The sequence below is a fragment of the Homarus americanus genome, unplaced genomic scaffold (assembly GCF_018991925.1).
Source record: "Homarus americanus isolate GMGI-L3 unplaced genomic scaffold, GMGI_Hamer_2.0 scaffold54347, whole genome shotgun sequence".
In the NCBI taxonomy this organism is placed as follows: Eukaryota; Metazoa; Arthropoda; class Malacostraca; order Decapoda; family Nephropidae; genus Homarus; species Homarus americanus.
Genome location: NW_024715291.1, coordinates 230,500 through 246,740, shown reverse-complemented (window position 1 = coordinate 246,740; position 16,241 = coordinate 230,500). Strand labels below are relative to the sequence as shown.

General features: G+C 44.4%; 1 protein-coding gene across 2 annotated transcripts in view; it reads right to left on the bottom strand.

Annotated features, from left to right (window-relative positions):
• Positions 1-16,241, bottom strand: part of LOC121857296 (unconventional myosin-IXb-like) — a 116,214-nt gene that overhangs the window by 41,369 nt on the left and 58,604 nt on the right. For both annotated transcript variants that reach the window (XM_042353288.1, XM_042353294.1), the window contains exon 2: positions 1,331-1,762. In XM_042353288.1, the coding sequence (XP_042209222.1) occupies positions 1,331-1,762 (432 nt within the window). The remainder of the gene's footprint in view (positions 1-1,330; positions 1,763-16,241) is intronic.

Here is a 16,241-nt window from a genome sequence, read left to right as displayed (position 1 = left end):
GGGGTGAGTGTGTGGGGAGGTAGTGGTGTGGGAAGGTGTGTGGGGAGTGAGGTGTGTGTAGAGGAGAGTGTGGGGGTGAGGTGTGTGGGGGGTGAGGGGGTGTGTGGGGAGGGGTGAGGGGGGGGGTGTGTGGGGAGGGTGGGGGGTGTGTGGGGGAGGGTGAGGGGGTGTGTGTGGGGAGAGGTGTGGGGGGGTGTGAGAGGTGTGGTGGTGTGTCAGAGGTTAAATACATACATACGTACGTACATACATACATACATACATACATACATACATACATACATCCAAAACCCAGACTCGTTGGGTATCGAATTAAATGCATAGATAGACACAACAACAACTTGGAACTGGAGCCAAAACATCGAAATATTAACTTGATTATATCGCAGAGGATAATATTACGTAATCGCTCTACCTAACCTAACCTAACCTAAGAATTTCTACCACAGATTTAATGAAAATATTCCTCCTGCATATTAGACAGTAAATCTCCTTACAAAAAAGTTCCCTATGGGTTTAAAAAAAAAAAGATGTGAACGTATATGTAATAAAAACAGGCGTGGTAAAATAAAAACAACATGTAGCTTTAAAGAGCACAAGAGGCGCCTTAGAGGAAAAAAAATGTTAATCTCCCTGTGTCTGGGTCTTGGGTCCGCAGTAGATTATGCCAAGAGCTCGCTACGGTTAGGCATCAATACGAAGATGAATGGCCGTAAATGTCTACAACGCCAATGAATTATTACGGAGGAAACGTGGAATTAAGCTAATGAGGGGAGCACGTAAATAGTCAGCCGATCAAAATAATCACACAATCAGTTAGGTGAGGGCGACTGCAATCAGGCAGCAGTAATACCTGCATTAGGAGGTTCTCCCGGCCATTATGGAGGGCGGCCCAGGGGCACGTGCAGCTCAGGAACACCAGGATGGTCCACACACTTCAGAGATAGTCCTCGACGCACGTGATGGATAGTCTACACACCTCAGGCATATTCGGCAGTGTATGTATGAGATAGTAGACCCATGTTAAGGATAGTTCGTCCGTCTATATGATGGAATGTCGACCCTAATAGTCGACACACTTCATGGACTGTCGATGAACGTGATGGATGGCGTCACCCACATGAGTGGACAGGTGAGTTATGTGGTGAACAGTGATACACAAATGATAGGTCTCTCCCACGGGAGGCAGAGATCGTTCACCAGCCGTAAGAAAGTACTCTGGTACATACAGTGAACATTTCTTTTAAAGATAAGAGACAGGTGACAGTCTGTGAGAACAGACGTGACACTGAGGCTCAGGAGGTCATACTAAGAGCTGTAGTTGACTTACCCGCAAGAAAGGACTGTGAGGAGTTGAGACCGTCAGCCAAGGCGGAGCTGTTGGGCGTGATGCGACTCTCGGAGTTGGCTGACGCGGGCGTGCCGTTCCCTACAGGGAAGTTGGGCGGCAGCAGAGGGGCGCCGTTGTGCGTCTGGGCGTTCTTGTTGTTATTAGTGGCGGTGGTGGAGGAGGTGGTGTTGATCGTGGTGGTGCCGGACGCAGAGTTCGTATTGTTGGAGGAAGAGGTGGCGGCGTTGTTGTTGTTGGTGTTGTGGTAGGAAGAGTTGGCGGAGGTGGTGGTGTTGGTGATGGGAGTCGGGGGCGTGGTTGGGCGGGAGTGGTGGAGTGCGGGCGGGAGTCTTGACCGCAGTGTTACCAGCTCACACCCAAGAGATCTCAACCGCTGCTCCAACTGCGCCGCCTCGCTCGTCCCACACGCATCTGTACCAGGTCAGGAAGAGAAGAAAAACAACTCATTATAAACCTGGCAGCTCACATCTTGACCCAAACCCTCATAATAAAATCAATTACTTAAGGTTTAAAATGTTAATACATATTCAACAGGGGGTAATGATGCATGGAGATCAATTAAAATCATAAATAGACCACTTACAGTCTTAATTAGGTCAGGTTAGTACACGACCTTGTGAGATAAATGAAAACGAGGGCTAACACACACACACACACACACACACACACACACACACACACACACACACACACACACACACATGACCTCTTCGTTATCCAATACCTGCTGGACATGAGAACATTCCCCCACGTCACCAAGCTTCAGGTTCGTGCGTTCCTCTTCTAATTACGACTCTAACAAACTAGACAATAAATTGGACATAACCGAAGATCGACGACTCATAACATCAGAGGAAACTAAGAATTATTAGTCTCCTCTGTCTAAAATATCACTCCTTAAAATATACGACACACAAATCAATAACAAGTTCTTTTACGCTCGTACGAACTTATTCTGACTGTATAGATTCACAAAGGTTCGTCAAATAAGTGTACCTCGTCCTACCTGAAGATGTTAAGACCACACCTAAACTGGTTGACTTAAGCTAAATAAAAACACACAGACAAAAATAAAGAACCGTGTTATAATAGTTTCCTAATTATTCTGAGAATTTAAAGATAATGATATGTGTTCACTTATGAGCAGGTATAAATTAATCCTTTTTATGAATGCTCTCTACGGGTTAAAACATCGTCCTCAAAGGGTTAAACCATCGTCCTCAAAGGGTTAAATCATCGTCCTCAAAGAGTTAAACCATCGTCCTCAAAGGGTTAAACCATCGTCCTCAAAGGGTTAAACCATCGTCCTCAAAGGGTTAAAACATCGTCCTCAAAGGGTTAAACCATCGTCCTCAAAGAGTTAACATTATTTAACCCTTTATACCCCAACAATTTCTATATGAACTGAAAAAGTATTAAAAATAAACAATTATTATTAAAAGAAATTAGTTAATATCTCTCAAACAGAATTTATCGTAAACTCGAGAGACAAAGTGAATCAATATCCAGATTCTCAGAGATTCTTATGTAAGTTTTCTCATAACTGCCAATTGGAGAACAGATCTAGTAATAAGTAGTTATGTCTGTGTGTGTGTTTTATTTTTTTAGGTCACTGTTTTCATGTTGTATTTAAACACCTTTATTACGATGACTTAATCCCTTTGAGTACGTGGAATTAACCCCTTTGAGTTCACTGATTTAACCCCTGGAGTACGATGACTTAACCCCTTTGAGAATGCTGACCATTACACACACACACACACACACACACACACGTTCTAGAAACAACATGGTGTCAACTGTGAAGGTCATTGACATCTCCCTTAACCCTTTGAGTACGATGACTTAACCCTTTGAGTGCGTGGACTTAACCCAATTGAGTACGATGACTTTACCCCTATGAGTACGATGACAACCCCTAGAGTATATTGACTTAATCCTCTTGTATATACAATTTTAGATACCAGAGGCTTAGATCATTGTTTTACTCAAAAGGCTAAAAAAGTTCATCGCACTCAAGGAGTTAAGTCATCGCACTCAAGGGGTTAAGGGAGATGTCAATGACCTTCACAGTTGACACCATGTTGTTTCTGGAACGTGTGTGTGTGTGTGTGAGACACCTGTGGTGTAATGGTCAGCATTCTCACTTCGCAGGCAAAAGGACCTGAGTTCGATCCTCGGGTAGGGTGAAACTATGGTAAAGTTTCTTTACGCCATTTTCCTCTATCTATCCAGCAGTAATCGATTTGCGGATCGTATTCCGGGGTAGTGGTTAGCCAGTGCAGTTGGCGAGTTGTCTGGTCTTCTCGGACTATTCCTTAACACTGGGTCATGCAGCTCGTTAACTCAGGGTGTGGTTGTTGTGTTGGCGACAGCTTCTACACCTTAAGGTGGCCCTTGGGCCGGCCATCCTCGGTACACGAGGGGCAACCATTAAGAGAGAGTGAACGTTTTAAGAGGGAGTGGGAATGATGAGAGGGGAAGAAAGTGTGACCGGAAGTGACTGGGTGAGGTAAGAGTGATGCGAGAGAGCGAAATTAGCGAGTGTGATGAGGAGTGGGAGTGGTAAGAGGGAGTAAGAGTAGTGAAAGGGAATGAGAGTGGTAAGAGAAAGTGAGAGTGGTAAGAGAAAGTAAGAGTGGTGAGAGGGAGTGAGAGTGAATGATCAGCAAGACAAAATGAAAATAATGAAAGAAAGTAGACCCCTGTATGGTCTACCAGCTGGCCAGACGCAGAGAAAAAAAAATATTACGTTTGTGAATTATAAAGAAGGTTAGAATCTGATACGAAAGAAATTACGTACTAAAACTAAACAAGGAAGAAAACGACTAACACGATGGACGAACTGGTTCTTTGATAGACCATAAGATTTAGAATATCAACATTATCTTAATTTCGTCTTTTATTAGTCTAAACCACAAAATCCCTGACCAATTCTTATCATTATTTAAAGAGTAAAAGAATCATAAGTACATTTCCTCTTGTGCTCTGGTTTTACGATGCGTTTTAGAGGTTAGCTCGAGGGCTTGTTACAGTGATACAATTGTACAGTTTAAAGAGGTCATTGAGAGGGTGAGTTGACAAGATATTGCTTTTGGAGACAATGGTGGTGGTGGTGGTGGTGGTGGTGGTGGTGGTGGTGGTGGTGATGTGATGGTGGTGGTGGTGGTGGTGGTGGTGGTGGTGGTGGTGGTGATGGTGGTGGTGGTGGTGGTGGTGGTAGTAGTGGTGGTGGTGGTGGTGGTGGTGGTGGTTATTATTATTATTATTAGTAGTAGTAGTAGTAGTAATAGTAGTGGTATTATTATTATTATTTAGAACCAATGTATGTATAGTAGATATCACCAGTGTCATATCACCTATGAATGTTTAAGTAATTCCTGAACAATGTACAAAGTTATCCTAGTTTGAACATTGCATATGAACAACCAAAAAAGTGCACAGTTAACATAACACCCATTTGTATTTTTGTCCCATTAAAAACTCGTAACGTACACCCATAGGCTCCAGTATTGTGTCAAGAATATGCAATATAACTTTACTGGGCGCTGCAGGATGATGACCAATAACATAATGTCATCTTGAGTAACTGGCAATAACTGTAAACTGTTAAGATGTACCGAACCTGACTGTCTCTTCCCAGTTACCTCGTCCTCCCCTACTGATGAAAAACGGGAAACATTTGAACTCATAATTGAACACAAGATCTGGTGATTCTTATTTCCTCAATTATTATACAAAATAACATTCCCTGTGTCTATCCCGTAACCACTGTAGTTTTTGTATTTTATTAAGTACAGTCTACCAACTATGGAAGGAAGCATAACTAAATGTTCATCCTGTAGCCAGCATGGAAGGCAGCAGCGATGGGTTAAAGCCTATCGCAAATAAAACTAACAAATCGAAGTTAAACTACAAAAAGAAGGTTGTCAGGTAGCGGGAGACAGGGCCAGGGAGGAGTATACCCCACAGAGTGACGGCCAGTCTGGACACACCACCTCACTTGACCTCAGCCAGAAAACTTGGTCCGCCTTGGGTGAGAGTAGCCACGGAGGCCAGGCCGGTGGTCACTGGTCAGGAATTTTGGTCCTTTTTAAGGCAAGATTATACAAATCCCGGAGTGTTACGGGCGCCACATTGTCGACAGGTGACAATTGCTCTCCCAACGCTGTTACCAAAGATAAATTTACTTTCATCGTGGGAAGATTTTTTTTATTAATGTATGCTCTCTCTCTCTCTCTCTCTCTCTCTCTCTCTCTCTCTCTCTCTCTCTCTCTCTCTCTCTCTCAGGAGGAGCGAGAAAGAAGGAGTAGTAGTACCTCAGTATCTGGTGTATCCCCTAACAGATCACAACACCGTAGTCTATAGAGTTCCCTTCTTGTATACTAAACATTATTATACCAAACCCTGAAGTTATGTAGCACAGATGATACCTTAAATATATACTGTATATATAACCTCGTTGTTGGAGAGATTATTCCCCATCAAGTAAACAGTTTTGTTGGTCATTAAGATAAGGATTTACTACAATGTTTTGGTGTCGTCTGCACTCGAAGCACGCAGTAACTGGTTCATCATTTAACACTATAATTGTAATTCTTAAAAAAAAAAAAAACTAGTTTGACCGTAAAGAAAAAAAAAGTGAAGTTTAACGAACGTCTGGTAAGTTTGTTTTTAGGACTATGATCTAAGACAATTAACCTTACAGTATTATAATTATTGTGACTTCAGTGAAATTACCTGAGAGCATTTTATCGAATAATACCAAAACAAAGACACACAACGTACACACAAACACTCTTTCTGTCTATCTGTCTGTCTATCTGTCTGTCTGTCTGTCTGTCTCTCTTTTACTCTCACTTATTTACCGTACAACAAATTTCACTACTCACCCCACCACCACCGTCTACAATGAAAAAAAATTCCGGCCAGGAAATTTCGATTACGCGAACTACAATTATAAAAGTCCCGAACAAAACGATAATTGGTAGGGAGGAAATTTAGTGAAAAGGGAAATGACCTAACAATGGCTATTATCCCACCTCCCGTTTCCTTGCTGTCCTCTTGGTTATCATTGTTGTGTTTGTTGGTTATTCATGGCGCTCGTTATTAGTGGTTACTGCCGGTGCTGTTAAGGTGGATTGTGGGAATTAATTACGTATTTCGTTTAGGCGGGGATTTGAGTGTTGAGGTGTTTAGGTCAGAGTAAGGGGGGTATCAATAAGTGAAGCACCTGGTTTAGAGCATTATCGGTCGGTCTCTATGAAGCACCTAGTTTAAAGCATTATCGGTAGGGTCTCTATGAAGCACCTGGTTTAGAGCATTATCGGTCGGGTCTCTATGAAGCACCTAGTTTAAAGCATTATCGGTAGGGTCTCTATGAAGCACCTGGTTTAGAGCATTATCGGTAGGGTCTCTATGAAGCACCTAGTTTAAAGCATTATCGGTAGGGTCTCTATGAAGCACCTGGTTTAAAGCATTACCGGTAGGGTCTCTATGAAGCACCTGGTTTAAAGCATTATCGGTAGGATCTCTATGAAGCACCTGGCACACAGTGACATCAATACGTGAAGCACCTGGCGTACAGTGACATCAATACGTGAAGCACCTGGCGTACAGTGACATCAATACGTGAAGCACCTGGCGTACAATGACATCAGTACGTGAAGCACCTGGCATACAGTGACATCAATACGTGAAGCACCTGGCGTACAGTGACATCAATACGTGAAGCACCTGGCATACAGTGACATCAATACGTGAAGCACCTGGCATACAGTGACATCAATACGTGAAGCACCTGGCATACAGTGACATCAATATAAGATGCAAATTTCCTACACAGGCATCATTTTCTAGAGTACTTGTCATACAGTAACGTCAATTCATGGTTAGCAGGCACACGCTGACGTCAAATCTTGAAATAATTGAAAAAATGACATCAATACAGGATGATTTGAGCATATAATGACATCAAAATACTTTAAGAGTCTAGTATACAGTGACTTCAGTAAAGGAAACACTTGTTATACAGTGATATGCATTAATAAAGCCTCTGTTACAGTGACATCAATTCATAATGCAGGTTTTATCTATTGGTTTGGATTCATGAAGCACTTGATATAAATTTTCATAAATGCATGATGCTCCTGACATACAGTGATATCAGTACAGTAAACACTTGACATACAGTGATGTCAATACATGAAGTATCTTGCACAAGTGACATCAGTGCCTGAAACTTTTTGAAACAGTGACATGAGACCTCAACAACGGAGGCACCTGGAATGTAGTGTCAGTAATGTATGAAGTACTACTAAGGAGGCGGGGTGGAGGTACTCGTAGAAGAACATGTCGTCCAGCGGGGAGGCGCGCGCAGTGCAGTAGGAGACGTGGGTTGGGTGGTGAGGGGGCGTGAGGTGGACGTAAAAGGTGTGCAGCTTTGGATGAGGCTTGGGTAACGGATGATGGTGAGGGCGTGTGGTGAGGGGGACGTGGTGAGGGGGACGTGGTATGGATATAGTAAGGAGTGTCGTCGAAGGGAGGTGCAAACGGGGAGTAATGGGGGCGCGGGTGGTGGGGAGGGGTGGGGTGGAGGTAAGAGGGCGTGTTGTCCTGGGGGCCAGCGGACGCCGCGGGTGGTGGCGAGGGCGGGCCTGATCGTGACTGGCGGGTCTCTGCGGCAAGCTGGGTCGTGACGACAGCGGCAACCAAGTGGCGAAGCAGCTATCATTACCAGCACCCGCCACGCGCCAGCACCACGCCCACACCCCGCACGCCTACCGGTCCCTGCAGGATGCCATCACTCACCACTTCCTGCAGAATTCCCAGGGCCGTAACTCACCCCAGTCCACACATGACCTAGCCCAGTCCAGCCTATAGGACACCATATACCGTTAATACCCCACGTCAAGATAAGGCTAGTGAAAGATGCTGACCCGCTAGTAGAGACGTCCAACAGGGTCATCTCTACTCTTACACATACCAACGTCATAACAAAGCACACCACCTCCTCGGTGTTTTGACCTCTGCTAGATATTACATAACCCGAAAGAAATACCAGGAACACCAGAGGCTACATAGATCACAGACTCAGACGAACATGCATGACTGGACAAGCAGTATGTTGGACCTGCAGATACAGATAAAATACTTGAAAATATATTGCTCAAGCAAATGGTTGGTAGCAGCACTGTGAGCCTCCGGGAGTTTCATTACACCTCTCTTTTTTTTCCTCTAATCTCATCTCTGACACTGATGTGCACATGAGCACCATGTTTATATTTTTAGTCGACGATGCCGGAGGTAGTATGACCATATAATTCATTTTACACACATAAATACCACAGACCTTTACTAGTGTATCATTCACGTGGGTAAGTCATGGCGCTATGATGCTATTCTATGACTGCAAAATTTTACGCAGTTTTGCTGCAGAGAAAACTTTAACCATCACCGCGCAAGACACGAACAATGTGTACAGTATACTTCAGGTGGTGGTCGAGTGAGACGAAATATATACTGTCTACCGTAACTAAACCACCATTCTAACACGATGAACATTTATCCTAAGAATCTTCTCTGTAGAAAAGATGAGATTTACTCTGGTAACGAGGCAGGCGAGACACGCACAGCCCAGGGCAGATGAGACAGGCACAGCAGCGGCGGCACACGAGATGATACACCTGACACCGTTTTTACATGGTTAATATTCCACCAACACGAGGCGATATACGTCCTGTGTCCTGCACTGAAATATATGGAGATGATCGATCCAAGAATCATTGAGACGAGCGATGAAGAACAGAAGGGATGGAGGATGATGCTGGAGGGAAGGAAGAGGTTCGTTGGGATGGTGAGTGTAGCGTACGGGTTATTAAACTGGCCATGATGGATTGGCCTTCACTGAAGTATTAATCATGAAATTAGCGTTAGAACAGGAAGAGAAAGAATACTAAGCGACGAATATGTAGAGGAGGGTTTGAAGTGATGGTTGGATTGTTATCGAAGCGTGTAATTCTAGACTGGATATTATCTGGGAGGAGCTGCAGGCTGAGGAATGAAATCGACGATGGTGATGATAAGCATCGCGCTCTAAATCTGGTGAAACCTGTGGACTTGAGGAAGAACTTTATAACATGCATTAAACCTAAAGCTTTTACCTGAATATTATATATATACAGTATCCAGAAGTGGGGATAGACTGACGTGAGGCAACAGTGGATGTGTGTGAGGGAGACGGGAAGCAGACGACACTCTCCCTTCAGCTCTGGTCGTTGTGAAAACAACAGTAGGTCCAATTGTTCCAGCCTCATTATATATCTTGTTCTGAGAGCTTCTCCCAGCCCCGACCCACAACATCTTACTATCACAGCGCTCCCTTGCACCCACACTATCACTACCACTGACCTCCGCTACACCCACTACTGCCTTCCTCCCACACATCTACAGGACCGCACCCACCATTATCTTGTCCCATAAGCACCTCTTCTCACCCACATCATTGCCCTCTAACCTAATAAAAGCAAACTTTTTTATTGCCCACGCAGATAGACACAATACCTCCCGCCCTCAGGTAGACATGACCCCTTCTCCGCCCTCCCACGTAGACTCAGCACCCACAACCCTCCCACATACCCATAAACCCTCCCATGCCACCACTGGCCTCCCACCCTCTCAGCAGGCGGCTCTGAAAGGAATTAAGAGGGTGATCCTGCTGATACATGGCCCACTCCTCACCTCAGCTACACTTGTTGCCTCACTCGATGCTTCTAGTTCTCAGGGTTCATTTTCATGTTAACACAAATTCGTTTCTAGTATCTTAACCCCTGAGCTGCAGACATTTGTAAGTTAGAAGTCATTAAGGTGAAATAATTAACGTTTTAAGTATCGAGAAGATATGACGGGGCTGTGACGTGTTAGCTAATCAGACCAGATGAACTTTTCCTTGGACACCTTTTTTTTTGGGGGGGGGTGGAGGGGGAGTTGGTCTAACTATTAATTAGATTGATACTATGTGGTCATAGCCATTATTTTTACCACTTTCTAACCTGTTAACAACTGTTACCTAACGTTTTTGGATAAAACAGTAAAAAAGTGGCCACAGTTCAGCATGGTATTAGCAGTCGGTTTTCAGATCTCACGGATGGAGAAGCGAACCATTTCGGTCTTTAATTGTTGGTTTTAGTCCTATCCCCTTGAACCATCTGTTACCACCAGTTACCGTACGTTTTTGTAAGTTAGTGACCTCAGGAGTTAGTTTCAGGATATTGTGAATGAGGGTAAGACGCTCCAGAGGAAGTTGCCTTGGGGCGATTTAGTCAACTTGCCTCCCATAGTCCCAGCGGCCAGCGTGACAGACAGGTATACACAGGTGGATGGTATTAATAGCCTTCAACATACGGTAACTTATCCACAACTCATGATGGCAAACCTTACATCTCACTGTAACTAATTCACAACACCATGCAGTAAATAGTCAACAATAGTGTATCATTATGTCAACAAAAGATACATCTAGTCCTCTCCACCGTATAGATTGGGATGATCACTACCTGTAAGAGAGAGATAAAGAAAGAAAGAAAGAAAGAGAGAGATGGAAGTCAAGACACAGCATTACTATGAGACACAGGGGGGAAGGTGTGGTGGTGGTGGTGGTGGTGGTGACTGCCGGCGGTGGTCTACTGTAGTTACATATATGGAGTCGATGTTACCGATGTTCCGTTGTTATTTATGTAATTCTTGCATGTACTGGTGTACTCTGTAGTCTGAGTCACTTGTGTGTTAGCCTCAATCTCATATGCATAGTCTGAGTCACTTGTACGTAGCCTTAGTCACTTGTACGTAGCCTGAGTCACTTGTACGTAGCCTGAGTCACTTGTACGTAGCCTGAGTCACTTGTACGTAGCCTTAGTCACTTGTACGTAGCCTGAGTCACTTGTACGTAGCCTTAGTCACTTGTACGTAGCCTGAGTCACTTGTATGTAGCCTTAGTCACTTGTACGTAGCCTGAGTCACTTGTACGTAGCCTGAGTCACTTGTATGTAACCTGAGTCACTTTTGGTTAGCCCAAGTCTCATATGCATAGCCTGAGTCACTTGTATGTAGCTAAGTCATTTGTAAGTTAGTTTGAGTCACTTTTGGTTAGCTTGAGTCACCTGTACGAAGCCTGAGTTACAACTACCCCACACTCACCACTACTACCCCACACTCATCACTACTACCCCACACTCACCACTACTCCCCCACACTCACCACTACTACACACACTACTACCCCACACTCACTCACTACTACCCCCACACTCACCACTACTACCCCACACTCACCACTACTACCACCACCACTACTACTACCCCACACTCACCACTACTACTACCCCACACTCACCACTACTACTACCCCACACTCACCACTACTACCCCACACTCACCACTACTACCCCACCACCACACACTACCCCACCACTACTACCCCACACCCCACCACCCACTACCCCACACTCACCACTACTACTACTACCCCACAGTCACCACCACCACCCCACCACCACACCACTACTACCACACACACTCACCACTACTACCCCACACTCACCACTACTACCCCACACTCACCACTACTACTACTATCACCCTTCACACACACCACACCCCACACTCACCACTACTACACCCCACACACTACCCCACCCACACACCCCACCACTACTACACCCCACACTCACCACTACCCCACCTCACCCCCACACACCACCACTACACCCCACACTCACCACCACACTCACCACCACCACCACTCACTCACTACCCCACCCACCACACCCCACCACCACTACCCCACACTCACCACTACACTCACCACTACTACCCCACACTACCACCCACACACTACACCCCACACTCCCACCCTACACCCCACACTCCCCCCACACTCCACACCACCACTACCACCCACACACCACACTCACCACTACTACCCCCCCACACTCACCACTCACCACTACTACCCCACACTCACCACTACTACCCCACACACTCACCACTACTCACCACCCCACACTCACCACTACTACTCACCACTACCCCCACCACACACCACACCCCCACACACACACCACCACTACTACTACCACCACACTCACCACTACTACCCCACACTCACCACTACTACCCCACACTCACCACTACTACCCCACACTCACCACTACTACTACCCCACACTCACCACTACTACCACACACTCACCACTACTACTACCACACACTCACCACTACTACTACCCCACACTCACCACTACTACTACCCCACACTCACCACTACTACCCCACAGTGACCATAACTACCCCCTCAGCAGTCGTCAGGTAGTGGGGCAGCTCAGCACCCACAGGTGAACTATCTCCACCATCATCATTGCAACACGTCGTCTGGCAGGTGGAGGCGGCCGCTGCACTCGTTTCTATTACGGTAAATAACTGAGGCGAGTAATTATTATCTCTTATTATTGTAATCCCCAAAGCTTCGACGTCATTAGAAAAAGTCGGAATCTCCTGAACTCAGCTGGTCGGTCCCACCAGCTGGAGGCCATAATACTCTGCTCCAAGACCTGTGAGACTCTCCATCAAGGACTTTATCTACCCCCCCCCACCCCCGTCCTCTCCCCCACCCCGCTCCTACCTCCCACACTTGACTCACTGCGTCTGGTAAATGGGGCCAAAGTCACACCTACCATTTTCCTGGGAGAGCTATCCAGAGACTAACACATCCCACTGCTGTTCCTGTAGGATGCTATACCCTTTGGCCAAATTCTGACCAGTAAGGGCAATCAAAAAACTGGTAGGACTAGAGGCCGGTGAGACGATGCTGCGGCCCAGGGAGGTGGTGACGGCAACTCTGTGGGAGGGGGAGGGGGAGAGGACGCACTAGTGACATCACACACTCGTCATCACTACGTCATCATAGTATCTTCCTCATCACAGAAACTTGACTCAGAGGTCACTAAGATTTTCCTTGATGCTTATCCTTCATTTTTCCTTAAGAAGATGGACGGGCCAGACTTAGAAGTTCCTCAAGATGCAAGACTGGCTGGTCAGCTGGAACCTCTCCTCCACGGTTCAAATGACCGCCGGAGCAACTCACCCACAAAAACTTGAACCCACTACTGCATAAGGGTGTTAACACTCACAGTACACAAATAACACAAACTGGAAATCAAGAGTAGATGATAAACAAGAGTGAGCGTCTGAGTACCTGCTACCCTTAAGTAACTAACTACCATCAAAATATGACAACTCGGCCTTAAATACTCCCACTGTGAGAATAACCTTCACGTCAACTATTTACTGAATGGACAACAACACAAACACACTGACTCATGAGGAGAACCTGGAAGAAATTTAACCCTTAGGCGAGCATTGGAGAAGACAAGATAAAAAAAGTGTGGTGCATGGTTAGTGGTTGGTTGGTGGTTAGTAGTGGTTGGTGATAATGGTGGTGGTGATAGTGGTGGTGACGGCGGCTCCAGGACCAGACAGGAGACGAGCAAAGTCATCCCCCGTCTATGATAATTAACGCCCCATTGTCATCTTGCTCTTAGTAGTCGCTTTTAATCCCTTACACCGACACCAGAATATAAAGAATGGATAAAATTAACCCCAACAACGCTTGCCATGTCACTGCTCGTCCTCATCATTGTCACTGTTGAGTCCGAATTGTCACTGCTGAGTCCTCAATGTCACTGTTGAGTCCGAATTGTCACTGTTGAGTTCTCATTGTCACTGCTAAGTCCTCATTGTCACTGCTGAGTTATCATTGTCACTGTTGAGTTCTCATTGTCACTGTTGAGTTCTCATTGTCACTGCTAAACCATGGTCAGTGATTTTTTCAATACTTCAAATAATCTCGAGATCCCCCCCCCTCCAGTGAAACGCAGACGCCAGAGGAAATTAGATGTTTAATGGAGAGAGAGAGAGAGAGAGAGAGAGAGAGAGAGAGAGAAAGAGAGAGAGACGTAGACAATATTCAAATCACAGTAAACAAAAAAACAACAACAAGACATTAATAACACAACAAACAAACAACAACAACAAACAGAAAAGTCACCATCATCACCATCATCATCACCACCCAAGTTGCTTCACCATATTATAGTGTCCAGTGACGTAATTAGTTCTCTTGTAATTATAGTGAGATACAATAATCATGTATTGAAAAACAGGAGACAACAATAAGGTGAGGGTTAATTATTGTGTAATTATAGAGAGACAGAGGGATTATAAGATTATAGTGATAATCAGCAGTTGTGAGAGTTGTTATTGTGGTAATTAAGATAAGATGTGGCAATTATTACCAATGATGTAGTTTATTACTCGTATTATATAATGACAGTATTTATTGTAGTAATTTTAATGAAGTTTGGTGATTATTAAACGTATATAGTGATCAGTAGGAGTTATATAGTGATTAGTAGAAGTTATTTTATATATATAGTGATGTACAGTGTTAGTATAATATAACTATACAATGATTTACACTGACCATAATGTGAAAAGCAACAGTGATAAATATATAGTGATGAATAAAAACAGTGACGCGCTATAGTTATTAAATATAGTGTCATATAGTGTTTACCTTGTATAGTAGTCTAATGGTATATATGTTATGGTGTAAAAATACATCAGTTGGTTTCTATAGAGAGTAACTTGTTGTATATGCTCTTGTTCTGGTGTTTGTTTACATGGTGTTTGTTAACATATAGAGCACTTCAGAGGCTCTTTTCTACCTCCTCCTTCCTTTATAAACTCTACTAATCCCTCCACAACGCTTCTCTACTCTGCTGACAAAGGATAGGATACTGTACGGCTGATTTAGAGTCCTGATCCCTTTTACTTACTTGATGCGCTTTTGTTTTGAACTGGAATTAGTCAGCGTGTTGTTTCTCTGTCTTCGCGTTTATACTACAGTTCGTATATATTTCTGAACGGAAATTGAGAACTAAATCTTGGATATATTTCCCCACTTGTATATTATAGAGTTATTTTTCACTCCTCGACTCCTGAGAACAGATCTTAAAGTTCTCTTAGAATTCCCTCATAGTTAAGGTGTTCAGCTTCAGTGGTCAATCTTTGGACACTTTCACCATCAACATTTCTTTCACTGAGTACGAAAAGTGGCAAGATTTATACACTCAAGCATCAGATTGAGGATAAAGTATGGTGGTGTAAAGAAAGTAATATTATGGCAGTTTATGTGGTTCCTATAGCATATTCTTTGGTTGTCTATCTCTTGTGTTACAGCTGATAATAAGATGAGGATGAGTAGCAGGTGCCGGTAAGTACAGCTCCCTGGATCACGAAGCTTTATACACATTGTTTACTAGAGGGTATTGTGATCTGTTTCACGGGAGGATAAGATATTTGAGTCCTATTATGTCAATAGTACGTTATGTTCGCTCCTTAAATTGTGATGTACAGAACTGAAGTATATTGATCTTCAACTGCTTAGGACATATTATCAATTCGTCCTGTAACTATAGGTGGCACAAGTATCCTGAACTGGGCCCCTGAACAGATGGGTAATTCCGTTTCTCTTAACTCCCATAGATTTTTGCCTTCTAGTACTATCAGGAACACACCACGTGATGTAAGAGCCTCTGTCCCGTGCCGTCTAAGAGCTGCCTTGCCTCCACCTCTGTCGGTAGACGAGGGTGTGCAGTACGTCAATAAATTTAATTTTCTGGGTAGATCCCGATTCTAGGCTTTTTATCTCAAAATAATTCCTTTTCCTTTTTACTTCTGAAGGAACAGAGAGTTCCAGGAATGAGGGCCTGGAGGTGGGTGAATAAGCATATTCTCAAGTGGCCTCCCAAGACCAGGAGGCGGGGCAGTGGTGTC